The sequence below is a fragment of the Corapipo altera genome, unplaced genomic scaffold (assembly GCF_003945725.1).
Source record: "Corapipo altera isolate COAL_440 unplaced genomic scaffold, ASM394572v1 224, whole genome shotgun sequence".
Lineage (NCBI taxonomy): Eukaryota > Metazoa > Chordata > Aves > Passeriformes > Pipridae > Corapipo > Corapipo altera.
In genome coordinates, this window is record NW_020884959.1 from 474,128 (window position 1) to 495,112 (window position 20,985).

At 45.3% G+C, this 20,985-nt stretch overlaps 1 protein-coding gene across 1 annotated transcript; it reads left to right on the forward strand.

Moving 5' to 3' along the window:
- Positions 1–14,052: 14,052 nt before the first annotated feature.
- Positions 14,053–20,294, forward strand: PLEKHF1 (pleckstrin homology and FYVE domain containing 1). Its single transcript, XM_027663932.1, has 2 exons — positions 14,053–14,099; positions 17,997–20,294. Exon 2 carries the CDS (start codon positions 18,009–18,011, stop codon positions 18,828–18,830), a length of 822 nt encoding a protein of 273 aa, XP_027519733.1. The 5' UTR covers positions 14,053–14,099; positions 17,997–18,008; the 3' UTR covers positions 18,831–20,294.
- Positions 20,295–20,985: the final 691 nt, after the last annotated feature.

A 20,985-nucleotide genomic window follows, 5' to 3' on the forward strand; every position in this document is an offset into this window, starting at 1 on the left:
GTTGTAAACAATCCAGTTACTGAATTTTGAACACTTAAGCAAGAATGGAAAAACAAAACAAAAAATCCCATAATTTCTGTTTAAAACCTCAAAATACTTCATTGTAGGATATGTTTGAAATTAAAGCCAAGTCACATCTGAGAAAACACACAGAATATTCTATTTGAGGGGGTTTTTTTATACTTCCTCTTAAAGATGGATTACACAACAATATAGTGGAAACCTCCAAAAACCTTCTGAGACTCTCCTTGAGAAACAGAATAAATCACTGAAATAACAGCAGCACGTAGCTGATGTTAACTATATATTCAAGCCACCCAATGTTTTTGAGAAGCATAAGAGAGAGCATAAAATTCTGATCCAGACCGTGCTCCCCTTCCTTAACTCTGTCATTCCTGTGGTAGCTAACTCCAGTTCTAAGTCACTTTCCCTACTGTGTGTAATGAAAATGTATTATTTTGGTAAGTCAGAACTTTCCCTCAGTGTACTGGTTTAATTAAATTAATGAGCAAAAGTGAAAAATAGAGGATCAAGCATCCACTGCTGCTGAGAGGAGCAGTTACATCTGGCAAACACAAACCTCCTGGGCTGCAGAACAAACAGGACCTGGTGCTCTACCTACAGATGGGTTTTGACACCTACCTCTGCACACTCTGCCTGCTGGATAGGGATTAGGGAGAACTACAGAGTACCCAGCAACATTTAATGCTGAATTAAGAGCTCTCTTAAGAGAGCTCTCTGTTGCTTTGTATTATTAGTCAGATAAGGTGCAATACCTAATAGTCATTAAAAAGAGGGGGGGAAAATGGGTATACAATTAATTAAAATAACTGATAGGAGAAGGTACAGCCTAAACTTTACAGTCTATCCTGTCATCAGCCTATTTTTAGGCAATTGCTTTTTTTTTCATTCTGCTAAGAACTATTCCCATAGCACCTAACTATTGCCAAACTATACTGATTTAAAACTTGTTATTTTCATATACTTTCAAGCACTGATCAATAGCCATCCCTTTCTATAGGCAACTGAACAGCCCATTAAAGATCTGCAGTACAGGCCTGTTAATCTGAAATCCCTTCCTACTGTATTAGTTAATAAATTCAGCCTTATTTCTTCCAGCTCTCAGAATAAGCTCCTACTCTCATGACATATGTGCATACTTTTAGCTGAGGAACTAATCTTAAAAGATTCAAAAATACATAATAATATAGTTAGAACATTGTTTATAATATTCATATCAAAGGGCTTTGGCTTCACCTCAAAAATTTTAAATCAACCAAAATTAAACATAAATTCTGAAGTCCTATATGCTTGTTAAAGGCAAGATACTTCAAAAACAGAACCTCAAGCATGGCTGCCTTCACTTGACTGAGTCAGGGCTTCTCAGCTGAGCCTCGTGGCTCTGGGGCCACAGGCTTGTAACAGAATGTTTAGGGAAACATATTTGTTGTGTGTGTGAGTCCAGCTGCCAACACACACCTCTGGCTACAAGCTCCTTGGACATTCTCTACTGTACACACAGTATCAGCCCCAAAATAGATTCCACTTTATAGCACCATTATTCAGGGAGGGAGGGAAAAAATAGGCTTATGCACTTCTTGTAAATGTTAAAATAATCCCATAAATCTGAATATATTTTTTTGTGTGTGTGAAATTGTCTGCAACACTCTGCCATGCATATTCTTCCTCTAAAGGATTATTTCAAAATTATGGACTCAGAAATGTTCAGCTGGATAGTTCTTGGGTGGCTGAGGTGCTCACTGAAGAATTTAAATGATGTAATAGCTATTGAACACCCCATTATATGGCTGCCTAATTAATGTGAATGATAGTTATGTCTTACTCACAGAAGATTATTTTACACGGAGGAAAATCTACTCACTGCCACAGTAGCCATTTCGATAGTTTTTATAGGAGCAGTTGCATTATGGCTTCATTGAGTAAAAGGTAAGTAGCCATCCTAAATAATGAAGATTGAAGGTTTAATAGTCCCAATAAAGAATCTTGCAGGTTTTTTATTTCAAAAATTAGAGTTTGATTGCAAGTGTATGATAATGAGAGGGAAAAGAGCACTGGCATGTGGAATCCTTTTGGCTCCTTGGGAACTTCCATTTCTTCTGTGCAGAAATGCAGAAGAATAAGGACAGCAAAAAAAGAAAATAAGCCCTTCTTTGCTTTTCCTGACAGCATGTCCAAGCTCCAAGCCTCTCCCCATGGCAACATTTCAGTGGATAAGGATGTGCTGGATTGTGCCTGCTGCACTCAGAAGGCTGACATTACTGGAACAGCTGCACGCGGCTGATCACGTACACACAAATAACCTCAAATAATGTGAAGAGCCCAGCTTAGACCCATTTGAATGATGATATGCAGACATAAGCCAGCCTTGCAAACTTGTCTCAGAATTGTAGCCTATTACAGCAACCCTTTTTTGCGAGGCAATAGTCAAGGGACTCGGCATTTCTGTTACAAGACCCTATTTCCAGGGTTATATATCAGAGATTATAACAGCTATAAAAATTCAAATGAGATTTAAAACTTGGCATGAGCATTCTCGCTTGGGATCTAATATTTTTTAAGCAAATCTTTGCAGGAAAAGCTAAAAGTTTACTTGTTCCACTTGTTATTTTAGGTCTCTGTTGGTACATAATTCTCAATCTAGATTCTCACGTGCCCCCCATCGCAGTACCTGAGTGATCTCTTTTCACAGCTGCATTTTCAGGGTGGCAATTCAAAGCTAGGACAATAGATTTGACATTTGTTTCTCCAAACACCAAACTTTCAGGAAGGGTTTTAAAAGAACTTCTGTTCCAAGGCAGCCACTTTTTTTTCAGTAATAAAGCACCACATGTGTTTTAGCAAGTAAAAAGTGGCAACAACATTAACCTGAATTATGGTAACAATGACTACAAAACGAGCTGTCTGGGGATTTGCAAACACAATTTCCAGATGTCTGCAAAAGATCTGATTTATCAAATACACTCCAGGCAGGATTTGTTGTGGGTTTGTACTTCCTAATAAAAGAGGTCTGTAGTATTTATTTACTGTTAGTGCCAGTGAAAGGTGCTACCCTTGTGATATCTTTCAGAAAGATGAGTGTATCCCTTTTAAATAATCCACAGGATACATAGAGAGACACAGACTTCAGAAATTAGACCTTGAAATCACCAATGAAACAGGATGAAGCTGAAGTTTAAATATAAGGAGGGGAAAAGAAGATTGTAGGCATTGGAGGCACCTCAGGAGAAAGCCTCAGGTAGTGCCAAGGGGAAGTCCGATGTACCCTGCAGGGACAGGTTAGAAACCCTAAATGCAAGCTATGGAGGATGAAATTGTATTTTGTCAGCATAGCCTGTGGCCATTTAAAATGCTTCCCTCTGTCTGGGGCCTTAAAAGCATCACAGCAAAGAGTAAAGGCCAGTTCCACCTCTAGCTTTGATCCACAGCCTGGCTGCTGAGGCTGTGATGGGGAGCCCTGGCTTAGTGCTTACTTTAGGAATGATTTTTTGATATGATTCCTTGCCATACAGGCGCTGGACTGACATGAACACACTCTTTCCAAGCAGGTCCCCACACAGCCCTCCCCGTGGGTAAGTGCTGCATGCAAATACATCATCACTCGTGTTAGTGATGTCAGAGTGGCACAAGTACAGGCAGAAGCAGTGGGACCATTAAATTTATATTCCCTCACCTTCATTGTCACAGTTCAGCCATGCAGCAGCTGGACTCAAAACTCGTGCTTTACACAAAGAATATCAGGTTGTCTTATCCTAGACTCACTATCCAGGGGAATAAAAAAACTTACATATGTACACAGAAGTAAAATAGGTAAAACACATGGTTCATAATTTTAACTTAGCATTTACAGAGCAATACCTCCTATTTGCAGTGACTTGCAAACAACAGCTTTGGGACAGCACCACATCAAGATAATTATCTTTGTTTCTGGTTTGTTGAGTTGTTTTTTCAGGTTTTTTTATGGCAACAAAGTTGGGGATATTCTTTAGGATTACTTAGAAAACCCAAGGCTTACACAGAGAAGGATAACACCTCCTGGTTTTGAACAATGACTTCTGTTTAAGGGAAAATGAGTTACTAAGGTGAACAGATTGAGTATCAAGCTCAATTAAGCATGCGCAATATGCACTGTAACAACATTCACTGTTTGGTGAAGTAATAAAACAGCTTTATTTTCTTTTGACTTCTGGGAGTCTACCTCCAAGAAACATTCACTCCTATTTCTACCCAGCTAGCATTTCCATGAGGAAGCATTGTGAATTTCAGCTCCTTTGCCAAAGACATTGTTGTGGAGGAAAACAAGAAAAACATCTTACTGCTATAAGCAGGAGACAATAACAGCACCCACACAGGCATCCACCTGCACTGGTACAGCCCACCCCCTGATCAAACATTGCTTTCATACAGGACAGCAGGGTTGTGCTTTAGAAGACAAGACACTTTGGGGACTACATGTCTAAGAGAAAGTTTCAAAAGGCAGTTTTCTTCCCATGCAGCAGAATGGTTTGTAGCTTCAGGAAAACTACATTAATAGCTTGCAACTCGACCCCAGGACACATTTACTTTAATCTAGTATTATTAATTTTTTTGCTGCTCTTTTTGTTGTTGCTTTTGTTGCAGCTAACATAAAAATTATACAGAAATCTTACCTCCGTCTATATCCAGAGCAACACATTTTGCTTTGGTACCAGAAGATGGAGCCACATGCTCACAGTTTTAAAGCGATTTTTTTTTCCTGCTTTGCCAGAAAACCCACCCATGAAAGCAGACAGTGCCTAGAAACTGCTCCCTTACCTTACATGAACTTGCCTTTTACTGCGTCTGTGTGTACAGCTAATCTGGTGCGTGCGTTACCCCATGTCAGCTGCCTCGCTCAGATGTTTCCATAACAACTCCATTTTCCTTGCTGCAAATATATTTTCTGAATTGCCTACCATGTCAAAATGAAATCAGAAAACAGAACCAAACTAAGCCAGGCATTTCCAGCTGCTAAATCATCACCCTTTTCATCCCCTTCATGAAAGATTATACTCCTAAAGGGAGCCACACATATCCCAGAACCATCAACATAAGAATCTTAACTCCTCATCTTCTTAAAAGGCCAAATAATGCAGATATAATATCATGTTTATTCTTGTCCTAAAGCTCAAAAATATGTGCTCAGATGAGAGAACAGGCTGGATTTGTGCTCTGCAGACCCCAACACCAGGCATGGTGGAGAATCTCCCCCTTTTTGTTTGGGGCTTTTTTGGCAGCTCTGTTTTGAAGCAGGCCCCATCCACTGCCCTGTAGGGTATCCTGTGCAGGGCAGGCAGGGAGAAGGCAGGGACAAGTGAGAGCAAGTCTGTTAAATCCTGCCCCTCATCCCCTGCATCCAGCCATCTCCACAATGCACAGTAAGATGAAAAGAGCCTTTGTAAAATGACATACATCAGAGGGGAAGACAAACTCTTCATTAAAGGTATTAAAGGTTGTTAGGGCTTTCCTTTGTTGGCTACTTGCTCTGTGTCAGCTGTACTAGCAGCCAGTCCCAGAGAGTCAGATCAAAGCAAGATAATGGCACTCTTAATAAAGCCAGCAGAGATCTTTCTGGTAAAAATGTTTATTGTTTGAGAACACTGTCAGGTTCTTTCATGTCCTTTCCTGACCTGGCAATGTCCCAGGTTACTACAGAACTGCTTTAAATACACAGGTTTAATTATTCTTTTTGCTGCTCTTTCAGACTGATCTCAGGCAGCAGCAACAGGCAACTAGTTTTACTCTCATTCATTTCCTCAGTACAATGCTGTAACCTCTTTATAACAAATCCTCCACCACAACATTTAATGTCTCTCTAATGCAACATTAAAAATGAAGTCAGCAAAACATTCTATCAAAGTGTTCACAAAAAAAAAAAAAACAAAACACCAAACTCGACATAATTTAGTTTTTACAAAATCTAAATGGGGAGAAAGCACACTGCCTCTATAACCCTGAATGCTGCAACCTATCAGCAGTAGATACACATGGCTTCAGCTCCCACCAGTCCTTGAGGAACCACCATTTGATGGGAAAACCAGAAGGATGTGCATAACATTGAGCGGAGCCCACAACGGCAGAGACTGACACAAGTGTCATCCTCTATCCAGAGCCTGTGGGTACCACGAGAAGACTGTGGCATCTGGAACAACTACAGCAACAGTTACCACTAATTCTCAGGTTTTATTTAAAAAATTGTACTTGCAAGTTTATCTCCACCAATTAAAGGCACTCTGAGTGACAAATCTGAAGAGAATGTCATAACAACTCTTTCTGCCCCCAGTGCTGTGGCCAAAAGCCCAATCAAGCTTTAGTTGCCAGGGTTTCTGAGCAGTGGCTCCATCACTCCCCGTATGATTTTCAGACAAACACTCAAAAACTTGGATTTGCTTCCTTTGCCTGTAACATGTGAACAATACTCAAAGTCCTTAGGGCAGCACTGTATTTGGGAATTGCCTTGGGGCTATGAGAGCACTCTCTAGAGGTGTAAGGGATCTTGGGATCGGGGTGCTGTGGCATTCCTCAGCACAAGCTGAAGGACTTTCACACTCTTCCTATCGGCAGTCAGGGTCCCTTGCAGAGCAGCCAGAGCTGTAGCAGTTCCCAATCAAACTGCAGGACCTGGAGACATCTCAGCCATGCACCCAGAGCAGGCAGAGATCAGCTGTGGACAAAACCCCCAAAAGTGGACGTACCCTGCACCCACCAGGCTTAATCCACGTCAGACTGCAGAACCCACCAAGGCACCACTTGTGTAGTGTGCAACATGTACCCCAAATACATCACCCACACTGCTCATGCTCTCCCTACTCAGAGAGCCATGGCAATCCGAGAGAGCAGTACAGGATTCCTAGTGAAGAGCTGCCCTGAAATGATGCAAGCTGAGGAAATCTCCAGGAGAGGCCACGCTGATGATTGACTCCCATGTCTGCAAGATGGATGAGAGCTTGAACCCCTTTGTAAGGGACCAAACATATCACTTAATAAAAACAAGGCATCCTACAATGAACCTCTCTTGCCCATATTTATTCCCCTCTAAACACAGCAGTGCACAGATTATAGGAAATGGTTTTACATTTAACTTCAACCCCAAGTGGTAAAGAAACGGATTGTATCTCACAATGTAAATTTGCATCTACCATCATTTAATGGATGTTTTATACATTCTATCTGCTACTGTGTTTTTATGGAAAGGCAAAAAAATTACTTGGGAATTTGTTTTTAATTAAGCAATAAGGCTCAATGGGGTACTGCTATCATGCAATAAAACCACTCCTGGGGTGTTGTGAGGCATTTGGTCCAGATGAGTGCTTCAAATCACCCCCAGATTGTGATTAGATGATTACTCCCTGGAGTTAATATTAGATGGTTCTCTCTAGAGTTGTCTTATTGCTATTATAAAAAGTCTTCAACATGGGGAAACTAAGTAGTTTTTCTGCTTGAAGAAGATGAAGTTTGCAGTTTCCACTGTTGAGTGGCTGTGTGAGCTGTGTGGGTCCCATAGATCAAATCACCTATTTAGCATGCGTGAAAGATCATCTCAGGGCATTTCTTTGACCCAAACAGTTTTACAATTAAGTGGCTTTCTTCTTCTTTTTTTTTTTTTTTCTAGGAGATGGAAGGATATAAAGAGCAAACAACTCCACAATAAAGCAATCCCAAGACAAGGCACAGAGGAATTTGATTCAGAGATATGTATTATGGGCTTTATCTTTTTGTAGGGAATAATGAATCCTAATCGTTATTATGCTAATGGTATTAATGAAGGCTAATGCATGTGGTAGCAGCAAGAGATTCTCCCAGGTTGGGTACATGAGGAGGTGCACGGCCTGAGGCATTTGTGGGGGCTCCCAAGATAATGAATTCAAACAACCCAAATGGTAGAGAGACAAACTGCAGTGCCTTCCCCTGCCTCTCCCAGCTGGTCTTCAGGGTTGAGGTTAGAGAAGAAATATTTCATTCTGACAACGGACAGAAAACCCCAAAACAAACCCCAACAAAACAAACAAACAACAACAACAAAAAAACCAAAACAAAAGAAACAAAACCAAAACCAACAACAAAAAATCCCCCAACAACAGCGTAATACAGAGCTTCCTGCATTTCAGTTTACCAGTAAGAGAGAAATCTCAAGAAAACCTTAACTCTTGCAAAACTCTCCCCAAAAGGCAGGATGGTACCACAGGCACATGGACAGTTTTTGCACAACCTGAACTGAAGTACAGACCAGAATCCTCAGCTCCTCCTTCAGGTGCCTCTCAACAGCCCACCACACACCTCCTATTACACAACAACCCTCTGGTTTCTCAACCAGACAACAATTTTTACACTTCACAAATTAAGGTGTGATAATTCAAACATCCTCTATGTCACACCTTATACACCCTGCACAGCCCAGGCAGCAATACAATCTCTTTTTTCCCCCCTTCCCCTTTCACAGAGCTCTTTGCAGATGCACTTGATGGCTGAAACTTCCCCTGGCAATCACAGCAGCCTTCCTGCACAAAAGGCACTGATGTGAGGCAAGGCACAGGTCCCTTATTTTTCCTTTTGGGGCAACACACACACACAGCCTGGTCAGCAGTTCCAAAGGAAAGAGACAAAAGCATGTTCTTCACAAAAATAGAAGCTATATCCACGGGCAAAGCAGGGTTCAGGAATGAAACTCTTTTATGTGTCTTTGACTAACCAGTCAATCATAGATGAGCATATATACATCTTTTTGAGTTAACTAGTGATTATCACACTCTTGATCCCTGTGCTTTTTCCTCATTTCCATGTTTAAAATGCCTAATCTACCTCAGTTTAGTGTTTGAAACACACGTTTGTTCACCATGATTTACCTTGTGCAATAAAAGCACACTGAATATGAGATCACTGTTTAGACAGAAGGAAAAGGGTTCAGAAGAACATACACAGAATGGTGTATTCTGGAAGAAAGGCTGAACCCAGAAGATGCAGTACTCTCTCACAGTATGGTGCAAAATGCATTCAGCAACTTTTTGAGACTCATCTCCTTTTTCCATGTTCATTTCATATGTTTTTCCTTTAATATTACTCCTCTCTCTGCACTGAACACCTGCATCGTGTCACAGTTCTGGCATTTCATATTCTCTTACCTCAGCTCTTTTTCTCACCTTCACCTTCTGTATTTCATCTAGAGCCTGTTCCCATTACTGGGGAACACTACTTGGAAACAGTGGTCTGGCAGCATGTCAGAGCTCCTGCTTGCTTGGCTGTCTGTGCTCACCTGTCCCACTCCTCAGGAGAGCACAAACTTCTGAGCTTTCCCTGTTGTAAGGCCCTGCACTGGGCAGTTCCTGGGTGCAACTTAGGGATGCATCACAGCCAACCCATTTGATCAATCCACTCAGAAATTGGGCACAAAACTCATGCTGTTAAGGATGAAAGAAAACATGAGTTATTGACACAACCTGTAAAAAACTGAGACTAGGTAACCTGGATTAAAAAAAGAAAAAAACTCAAACAAACCTTTTCCACTGAAATGCAACTCCTTCCTTGTTTAGTTCTTCTCACTTTTCAGCTACAAACTGCCCTTGTTGCCTTCAACCCAACAGCCCACATAGGAGAAGCCAGAGAGCTGTCAGGGGACACTGGGAAGAGGCAGGGAAAGGGCTGTCAGTGTGGGATGGTGAGGGCATTTCTGCATCACAAGATGAGGTGCATCCACACTCCTGGCAGCCCCAGCTCCCCACTCACCCCTTCCCAGAGCCAGGTCCAGCATGCCCTGCTGACACTCACCACGCTCCTGCACACTCTCCAGTTGACCTCATGACCAAAAATCAGTGTATTTGGTTCACTCATGGTTTTAAATTTCAAGTTTTATCTTGTCTCCTGCTCACAGGATACTCTATCAGGCAGAATACTAAGCACTGGTGACATCATATAAAGACTCAGTGATAAAATGCCCTCAGTATTTTACAGTTTAGAAGGGGGATATAGATGGAACTACATATTATATGCTGGTCCAAAACAGAAATCAGAACTCTTATCAAGCTTTGGATCAGATCTAACCACTTTTGTGATTACAGTTACAGACCACTGTGAAGAGAACAAGCTATTAACACCAAAATTGGCTTTGCATTCCTCTCTCTCATTGTATCTTTCACCATCACTGTTTATCACTGAAAATTAAGAAGAAACAAGCAAAATACCTCATGTCTTCACTGAGATCCACAGGCAATTGCCAAAGCTTAGCTCAAACACCACCATATGGCCTAGAGGTAATACAGGTTTCAAACCATTCTCTTAGTGCTGCTCCTTCTTTCTTTTTCCTATAACCCAACCAAGAGCAAATATACATTATGTATTTTGTACACGGCATTTAAATTTAGCCTCTGCTGTTTACCTGCTTGGTCACTACTAGTTATTCAAGACTGAAGCTCCAACTCTACCTGAGAGCCATGCACAGCACTGCACACATGTGGCCAGGGGAGCAGGGATCTGAGATCTGAGCAGGGAAGGACAAGGCACAGCAAACACCAAGGCTCTTATCATGTGAATTTGTAACATTAGAATCTGCAGGCGTGAGTGGTTTGGTGATCCTTGCACACAACAGCTTTTGTGAGGATCACAGATTTCTGAGCTGGGACATGACCCTGTGGTGAGGCACACGGGCTGTGAGTCAGGAGCTCTGGGGGATGTTCCTCACCCTTCCAAGTGACTCACTCTGAGCCAGAGCCCGTTGCTACTGAAGACAACAGCAAATAACTCACTATTCCTGTGTCAGTGATCAAAGGCCATATGACCATACACAACTCTCCAGGAGTGTAACTCTGTGAGGTGGTAGAAACCCTCACACAGTTATTAGAATTTATGCTCCACTCCAAGATCCTGCTAATAAAGTGCTGCACACATGGAAAGCACAGCAATGCCGTGTTTGTAAAAACAAAAGCACATCGATTGTATATTGCTTCCCCATGCAAAAGGCAGAGGAGCAAGCAGGTCTCAGGATTGCTTCCAGAAGTACTTTCATCACTCTGACAATCATTTTGCAGCCAGGCTCCCAGAGCCACTCAAGAAGTGGGTAATTTCCTGTATGAGGGTCGAGATATGCCCCAGAGACACAAGCACCCTCTAAAACAGGTTTGCTAGGCAGTGGTTTCACGGCACGTGGACTAGTGAGAATTTGGAAACTTATGCCCTGAAGTTTGAGTCTGTACCAACACAGCCAAGCAGGGCTCTGGTTTCTGCATTGTCAGGCTTAGAAGCAACTCATTTCTAAAGCACACAGATGATGCTGGTAGGGTTTCAAAGATACAAATCAATCACAGCAAATCACACATTTATAAAATAGGCTGATTAGCTGAATCCACTGGGAGCCAGATCAGACAAACATTCATCCCTCCATGCACACCACGCTCTCACAGAGCACAGGACAGAGGTCATTCATGCTTACAAGAAACATGTATAATGAACACACTTTGTCTTATTCCCTCATTAAGTAAGATTATTCCAAGTTCAGTTCAATAACATCTCCATTGCTAAGAGGTGTCTTGTCCACTGATGAAGTGCCCCATGTAGTCAATTAGTAAAAACCACTTCCTATGATCACAGTGGGTTCCTAACATCCCAAACTGAATCTAGAGTTTTATTCAAAAGAATTTTACCAAATGCCTAGGTTGTTGTTTCTCTTTTTTTTTTTTTTTTAACATGCACTAAACATACACTGAGCTCAGAATTTAACAGATGTTTTTGTTCGTCTTATAATCTAATCTTTTCCTGCAGGCTGTTGTAGTAATTTTGCCACTAGAAGATAATAAAAAAACATTTTCTCCCCTGCAGAGCTTACCTTTGGCTGACTCAGCTGAGCAGCTGCAGTTTCCTTTACTTGCTTTGAAATTATTGCATCCCAATTGGGGAAAATATTTCTGCTACTGAGAAACAAGTGGTTTTGGAGAAAATGCCAGAGGCAATAGATCAGATAAAGTCTCTTTACCTTGCTCCAGTTGCATTAAAAGCTGGTAATTTGTGCTGCAGCTTTTTCAAGTGGTCCCACAAATGTTTGCTTTTGCAGCCAGGAAAAAAGAGCTCCTGAGCCTGCCTATCAAATAGCTCTTAAGATTACTGGTGAAACTCAGAGTTTGTATCTCAGTAAGGAATTCAAACAAGGATGTAACAGCTTCCAAAACAAACAAACAAAATACCAACAGAAAGTCAGCTCTCTGTGCAAGTGCTTCATACTGACTGCATGCCCAGCGTGGATCTCAGGGCTTCCCTCGCCTCCTGCAACAGTTGCCTGAACACACCTCCACTCCTGATAGAAGAGGGAGAAAGAAAAAAAAACCCATCAAATCCCAGGCTGTTGGGCCAACCCAATGCTGTGTTTGGCTAATGTGTTGTCCAGGTGAGCATACTGAGAAACAACAAGAAAAATAAACCGAAGTATTACATCTCAGTAATAAAGACTATGATTAAGATAACATGAGAGCAAATTCAGAATAATTTTAGCACATAGGAGAAAAAACGAGTTTCAGCATAACAATCTATGGCTGGTTAGGTCTGAATTAGTCTGCTAAAACAAATATACTTTAGTGCCTTGTATACTTACATAGCTACATAGTTAGATAATGTAAAAATAATTATTTCCATAGTTAGATCATGTTAAAAAAAAGATTGTTGAGAATTAATTTCTTAGCTGGGCAGATCTCCCCAGACCTAGTATACTCCTTGCAAGATAGCCAGAACAGAGGCAGCTGGTAGCCAGGCTCAACACAAAACAGCTCCCAGCTGCAAGAACCTGTTTGCAAAGGCAGACCACCCTCCTTCCACTGACAGATCACTCAGTCCTGCTCTCCTACAGAAAAGGCAAGAGGACAGAAGAGGCCTCCCACTAAAGCCCTAATGATAACCTGAGTGCGCTCGGCCCAGCCTGCCCTCTGTCCTGAGCTCTCTTCTCCCAGGTTTTGAGAGGGTTTTCAATGACCTGCAGCCCTCTCTGTAACCCTCCCTCATGCATTGCTAGGCAGCCACAGACTGCAATTAACTTAGTCCATGTCCTCGTTCATCTGCTCATCTGACACAAACACAAAGTGTGAAGGAATAAGCTCTTGTGGAAACTCCCATGGCTGCCTGAGCACTTTAGCTCAAAGCACACCATGAGCTTCCCAGCCCACATTATTATTTCCAAAGATAACGAAAACCTGGGAAAAAAAATATTTCTAGTACCTTGACAGGTCCATCAGTTCCCATTAAAGATAGAAAAGCTATTATAGAAAGTGAGCAAGCTCCTGAATTATAGATCAGCACAGGCCCAGGCAGCTGGGCGTTGTGTTACTGCACCAGACAAGGGCCAGGGCTCAGCTGCCCTGCATCCTGTGGCACCTGCAGTGGGTGTTGGGGAATGCCCATGGCCTCTGCCCACTCATCCCACCACCCTCATGGCAGCGACATGTGGTGGCGTGTGGCCTGTACAGTGGGAGAGAGGAATGCAAAGGATATCCCTGCAAAGCCAATTTCAGTGTTAATGGCTTGTTCTCTACACAGTGGTCTGTAACTGTAATCATAAATGTGGTCAGAAGATCTGATCTGATCCAAAGCTTGGTAAGAGTTCTAGTTTCTCTTCTAATGCATAGTTCCATTTATATCCTTCTTCTAAACTGTAAAATACTAAGGGCATTTTATCACTGAAATAATCTTCACATGATGTCATGCCTGTGTACCATCCTACATGACAGAGTATCCTGCGAGCAGGAGGCACGATAAAACTTGGAAACTTAAACCCACGAGCGAACCAAAGACACCGATTTGGCGCATCTTTGTGACACTCGCGGGGTCAAGTGGAGGGTGCGCAGGAGCGCGGTGGATGTCAGCAGCCACACACGCAGCCCCGGGGGGACCCCGGGAACACCCAGCTATGACACACACGCACCCACCGCACACACTCAGCCATCGCACACACGACCCATCGCACACGGGCAGCCCCGGCCCCGCGGTGCCCATTGGCCGCCGGTGGCGGTGGGCGGGTCGCGGGGCCGGCCCGGGGAGCGCGGCGGATCCGCCCGGCGCGGGCGGCGGGAGCGCTGCCGGGGGAGGTCCGGGAGGTACGGCCGGAGCGGGGTCCGGGCCGGGGGGTCTGCACGGGACTGGGCGGGCGGCTGGTGCGGAGCGGGACAGCTCTGGGAGAGCTTTGGGACAGTCGGGGGTTTCCGCCGCCGGGGCGGTGCGGGGGGAGCGGGGCGGTCTGGCGGCCGCGGGGGGCTCGGCCGGGGGGGCTCGGCCGGGGGGGCTCGGCCGGGGGGGCTCGGCCGGGGGGCCCCGCGGCGTGTCCTGCTCTCCCGGGGGTCCCGTCCCGCGTGTGCGGTGCCTGCAGCCCCACGGTGTCTGTGCGTGACCCGAGCGCCGGTGGGAGGGGCGGGTTTGTTGGGGTTTTTAGAGGGACGCTTAAATTACCGAGTTTGACCGCGTACCAAAATCCCAGAAAGTGCTCCGGCCGCGGAGCTCTAAGGGGAACCCTCCCCCGGGCTGTGCACCTCTCCCGAAGGGGCACGTGGGCTCTCGGGCGCTGGGAGGGACAGGGAATTGTCTCTTCCCTCGGTGGTCGCCCACCCTCTCCAGCCAGCCCGGCCCGCGGGTGTCGTTCGCACGAGCCCTTGTCCAGCCTGAGCGTGGCCAAGTGCTGTCACACTGGTCCTGTCAGCTCCAGCACCCGAGAGTTCCTTACGGGGGGCTTTTCCCTGTGCCTCCCCAGCACGGGGAGGCCGATAAGCGGCGGGGAGGGGAGCAGGAGGTGCGGGCGGAATGCGCCTCGCTGTTCTGCCTGGGGATGTGTGCATGGATAGAGCACGGGAGAGGGAGGGAGCGAGGCATTTCGTTGACTTTCGGGTTTTCCTTTCTCCCTTCCTATGCTGCTGAGGCGCCTCTGAGCCTGGCTGGCACTCGCAAGAGCCACAGCTGAGCTCAGGCTGCCAACGAGTGGGTTTGGTAGCATCAATCTGAGCTCCCCAAAAGCCACTGCTCGGCAGTCCCTTTGCCCTGGCCCTATACTGAACGTGGCAAGAAGCTTGGTAGCTCAGTCAATCCATACCCTGCCGGGACTGGTGACATTCCCAAAGGTGTAATGTGACAGCCAGTGCCAAAATGTACATGTGCTGAATTGGGTTCCTCGTGAGCATGGCAGGAAGGGGGTTGCCAGAGCCTGTCCTCCTTCCCCCCAGCAGTTACAGCATGCTGGGAAAGAGGGAGAGGCAGGCTGAAATCCCCTCAGGCAGGAGAAGGAGAGGAACTCTGGTTTGCTTGCTCTGAGTGCCTGCTCTGGCAGCTGCATCCTGCTTGCTGTGCTTGGTGAGCAAGAGCTTATACCAGCCCTAACTCCAGGAGACAGTGCTCAGCTGAGCAAAGCAGAAAGAGGGAGTAAGGGAGAGCTGCAGAGAGATGAGACTCGGGGCATTTTCTGCTGTCAGAGCTCAGCAGTCAGATCTCAGTGCACTGATCCTCATGGGCCATCCCATGCATGTGGTATGCATTAGGTATGCAGTGGATACCAAGGCTGTCAGCTGTGTCTGGTGGCAAGAACAGAAGGATCAGGTAGAACAGCTCACTGCATCACTACACCTAAGCCTTAGATACACACAGTCTTGAAAAACATACCCCAGACTCAGTGACCCAGGAACTTAAGTCGAAATGCTCTGCCTGGCGTGCATCAACATGGCTGTTTATAATCCCAAGTGAACAAGCACTCATTGTTAAAACTTGTGGCGTGCTTGCTTCTGGAGTGGAGTGCCAAGCAGTATGTTTTTTCCTTTGAATATCACTCACACTCACTGCATAGTATTTGATCACATGTAGAACCAACAGATCTTGATGAAAATAACCAGCCCCAAAATTTCCCATGCCAAAAACCTCTGTGAAAAGCAGCATGCTGGTAAAGTACATCTTCCCACCCTCATTTCAACTGGATAAGCTGCTGCTGTATGTGGCACATGGGCACATGTAGCACTTGGTAATAAGCACTGTGACCCTGCTGACCTGACATGGCAAACAGGAAAAAATATTTACCAAAATGAATAAAATAGATTAGACTTCATATCCTCATTTTGTTCCAAAGGGAGAGGCTCTCATCTCCCAGGAAAGGAGACCATAATAACACTCAGCAGCTATCTTTATTTACCCAATTCACAAAGTACTTGCATTCCAAAGCCCAACTGTGCATTATTTGCAGTGAGTCACAATATTAACATGAAATTGGGTTTTATGTGGTTACTCAAGCTGAGCACTCTCTGGATCTCGGGGCAGAATTGATCTGGCTTGTGGTGGGATGTGGTGAGTCACCCTTTCAGATGGCTGTTGCCCACCCACACGAGTGGATATGCTTAACACTGTCCCAGCTCCATCCAAGGCATTCCAGTGCTTTGAAACTCTGAGGATACGTATCCTTCCCTCCGGACTGAGGAAGCCAGCTCTTCAGGAGCACTGGCCACTCGGTGTTTCTCTGTGAAAGCTATTTCTGCAGGGTAGGTCACTTCATTTAGGTCTCCCAGGGCTAAACCTGGGTCTTGGCCTTGTGGGTTTTTACCCTGTTGTGCTCTAGAGAAGAAAATTCTGGGAACTCAGCAGAATTGACTTGTCTATCTACCAGATAGCTCAGGCAAGAGGTGAATGGTGTGCAGCAACCTTCAGCAGCAGCTCTGTGGTTTCCTTTCCAGCATAGTGAAGGGGTGATTTGGGGTGAAGGAGAAGGGTAGAATGTAAGTCATTGTTGTCCCAAACACACAGGACCAGGCATGTTGTCATCCTCCTCTTCCCTTTCCCCTCCAGCCTCCATAGTAGCAGGCACTCTGGACGAGGAGGACAGGGAAAGCAGTGGAGGGTGGCTCTGCATTAGTGGTTCAGTGAACCAGGGCAACACACATCCCTGTGATCTTGGAGCTGCCTCGTGATGGCTGAGCTACCTCTCTGGAGGAGGAAATGACTCACGTTCCCATGGCCAGCCTGCCTCAGGGCAGCTCCTTCAGTGCATGAGGGGTAGGAGCAACAAAAAATGAACTTACCAGGAGTGCCTTACTTACTCCAAACTACCTTCCTTACTGCAAACATTTGCTTTTACTTCAGAGTTACCCTTACCTAGGTTTTCTAGTAAAACAAAAACCAACAGACTAAGAAAACTCCAGATTGAAAACTCCAGATGAGAAGGAGGGTGAGGAGTTGTGGGAGGGATGATTGTGCTGCATTCCACTTCCCCTTCAGTGGAGAGCAGAACTGTTTTCAGAATGATGTGTCTTGCAACTGGAAGCACTGGCATCCCTGCGGTAGTGGAGGAAAGGCTTGGCTCATGTGGATTTATTCACATAACGGGCTTTTTTCTTTTCTCTTTTTTTCTCTTCTTGTCATGCAGGGAGGACCAGTGGGAACAAGTGATACCACAGTGTTTTGTTTTGTTCCTGCCTCAGCTCTGGTCCAAAATGGGGCTGTGGGGTGTGTGTGTCTAATTAATCCTTGAGAAAGCAGGTGTGCAGTCAGAAATGGAAGGCTTGCTCCCAAAACCATGGATCTCCTCCCTGAGCCCATCATAAGTTAGCTCCCAGCACCCAGAGGGATAGACAGGGCAGGCCCTGGTAACCTTCAGCTGTCACAGTACAGTGACTCTTGAGCCAGTACTTACACCTGCATAAACGCAGATTCAGAGCAAGCAGCTTCCTTTACTAAGGGCACAGAGTTATACTGGTGAAAAGCACAGCTGTAATGGAAAAGCTGGCTCTGCTTCCGAGGGCTTCCATTGCTGCAAACTGAACTATCCCAGTACAGACTGGGCTGTTGCAAAGTGAGGCCAGAAAGTTTGGAAATTTAATTTTAAAAAGTAACCAGCTAGAGGGCTCAGGAGATTACTTGTACCCTCGGGTTGCGTTAGGAGCATCTCACCTGTGCATGCATTAGCTACTCACCCCCACCCAGTGCAGATGTTTGCAGCTTCACCACTTCCCTCTTTGTTTTCCTCTCTTCAGAGTGAGCTGGAGATGGTGGACCATCTTGCAAACACCGAGATCAACAGCCAGCGCATTGCTGCTGTGGAAAACTGCTTTGGGGCTTCCGGGCAGCCCTTAGCCTTGCCTGGAAGGGTCCTTCTAGGAGAAGGGATTTTAACCAAAGAATGCCGCAAGAAACCAAAGCCTCGCATATTCTTCCTTTTCAACGACATCCTCGTCTACGGCAGCATAGTCATCAACAAAAGGAAGTACAATTCCCAGCACATCATTCCCCTTGAAGATGTCACTTTGGAGACGCTGCCAGACACTTTGCAGATGAAGAACCGCTGGATGATCAAAACCTCCAAGAAGTCCTTCGTGGTTTCCGCGGCCTCCCTCACGGAGCGGAAGGAGTGGATCAGCCATCTGGAGGAGTGCATCAGGCACCTGCTGACGAAGACGGGCCGGCAGCCCTCCACGGAGCACGCGGCTCCCTGGATCCCAGACAAGGCGACGGACATCTGCATGCGCTGCACACAGACCAAGTTCTCCACGCTCACCCGAAGGCACCACTGCCGCAAGTGCGGCTTCGTCGTCTGCGCAGACTGCTCCAGGCAGAGGTTCCTGATGCCCCGGCTGTCCCCCAAGCCCCTGAGGGTCTGCAACCTGTGCTACAGGCAGCTGCTGGCGGAGAAGAAGAAGGAGGCAGAGGCAGATCTGAGGCAGACAGAGCCGATCTGCTCTGCCATCCAGGGCTATGAGCCCTCCAGCGGCGATGACAGCGACAAGTCTGATGACGACAAAGCTGACCGGTGGCCAGCAGACACGGAGTTTTATACCTCACCAGTATCCTGGTCATCTTTCCATAGCTGACCTCCCTGGGAGCTGGTGGAGTTTAGACATTGGGAAGCGAACCTCTGGCCTCCAGTGCGTGTCCTTAGTGTTTTCTCTGGAGGCCGTGCCTAGGAAGGTGGATCTTGGCCTCCATATATGGTGTCTGTGGGGGAAGCAGAGGTGAGGTTGCCCCTCTGAGAGCGTGTCTCATACGTGTGTGTGGAGAAGAACAGCTCAGTGAATAGCATGGACTGGGGCACAGACCTGCAGATCAGTCTTGGCCAATCGAGCTTGCCCTTCAGTGCCTTACTCTTCTTCTCCACAAAAACACAGCAATACTAACTCTTGTTTTGAAATGTTTTGATATTGGCTCTTGGGAGAAAAAGAAGCAAGAAATCCTGGAGTTGAACATGTTTGCCTGCTTACAGTGTGTTCCTCTGTCATGGCAAGGGGCTGTTTTCCATAAGCATTGCCAGAGATTGTCACTGCAAGTGTGCCAGCCCCAGGGAATAGCTGCTCATCCTGGCATGGTAAGGCTGGCACTGGCTTCTGTGTCTACACCCGGGTCTCTCAGTGTTGGAAACACTAAGAGAATGGTGCTCTGAATGAGGTTTGGTGTGAGCAGCCCTAGCAAAGCACTGGAGCTTCCAGCTCTCGCATGGAAAGAGGCCATGGGGGTGGTACCAGGACAGGAGGGAGGAAGGAGAGGAGAAAGGGACAAGTAAAAGTACACCGAGCAGTGAAATAAGGAGCTAGGGATGTACTACAGTTGACTCAACTAAGTGCAGAGCCCAGATCTCAAATACAAATATCAGATTTCTAGAAACTTGAAGAACTCAAGCCTACCAGGTAAAAGCACAGCCCAGGGAAGACTTTTAACAAGTCTTGAAAAATCCAGGAAATTGCCCCAAATTAAGATCCCTTTGAAGTACAGCACTCCAACTTCCCCTTCCCTCCTGGGCTGCTGCCCAAGGCATTGAATTCCCACTTGTGGGCTCACTTCTTGTCTATCAGTCTCACAAGTCCAAAGTTAAGGTGCTTTATATACTTCAAGAACTGGAGCCAAAGACCTTAAAGTTAACTTCAGATCAACTTTAAAGTTCAAATTAAGTTAGAAATAAACTGTGTTTATCCAAATATTCTATCATAATGTAGCATGGGAGTAAATATACAGGAAATCAGACAACAGCAATTTTTTTGCAGCAGGCATTTCTACAAACTCCATTATTGCTTTTAGTGTATTTTTCTACTGTGTATTTTATGCTCTGGAAAAGTAACATGGCTGGGAATACATGGGCCAATGTTATAAACTATTTCCTTACCATGACCTGTTACAAGCAGTGCATTGCTTGACAGGTGGCCAGACTTGGGGGTTTTTAAATTTCAGTTCAAATTGATCATTCTTAATGTCTTTGATAAAGTGCCACTGTTGCAATGAATTTGTATCACTTGACTGTGTGTGAATAAAGATATGGCCAACAGGAAGAAGCCAGGAAAACAGGACAATAAAGTGTGTTGTTATTGAACAAGAGTCTTAAACAAGAACTGGGATTCAGGCCTGGCCAACCAGCATGAGTTCAGACTCCTCAGCTGTGGGGAGACTGCTCTGGGTTTCTGTTTACTGCTTGAAGGTAAGGGTGAGTGAAAAAAAAATCCAAATCTGATGCTTGCTTTCTATTTATGCCATGTTATCATCTGACAGACTTTTCCCAAGTCTTTTGCAATCCCCTGCAGTAGTCTGTATTCATTGGAATGCTATTTTTCCGGTGGGGACACAGCTTAGAGTGGGCCAACAAACCTTATGACCTAAGCAGATGTTTTTGGGTTTTAAAGCAATAAATACACCGGGTTCTGTTTTTTCCATCACTCTCCAAGGTTAGTTCCTAACTCTGCACAGCAGTGACTGTTTTTACAATGCCTCCCACCCACCAGAAGGGTGTACATGCTATGCAAACAGAAAATGACCTTAAAAATAAACAGCCATTAGAATGGCTCACAAGCCAAAAATAGCCCAGCTGCTGAATCCGTGTCCATTGCTGGCATTCCAGTTCCCTGCTCCTGAAGTGAAACTCCCAGTTTCATCCTAGTAACTGGCTCCAGAAATGTATTCCAGTTTTGAACCTAATCCTTAGTTCTCTTTGAGATCAGCTTTTCTTTATCTTACATGTTCAAAGGTCTTACTATTATCAGCCCT

Coding starts and splice junctions, on each gene's coding strand:
- PLEKHF1 (XM_027663932.1), top strand. CDS start 18,009: ATGGTGGACCATCTTGCAAACACCGAGATCAACAGCCAGCGCATTGCT.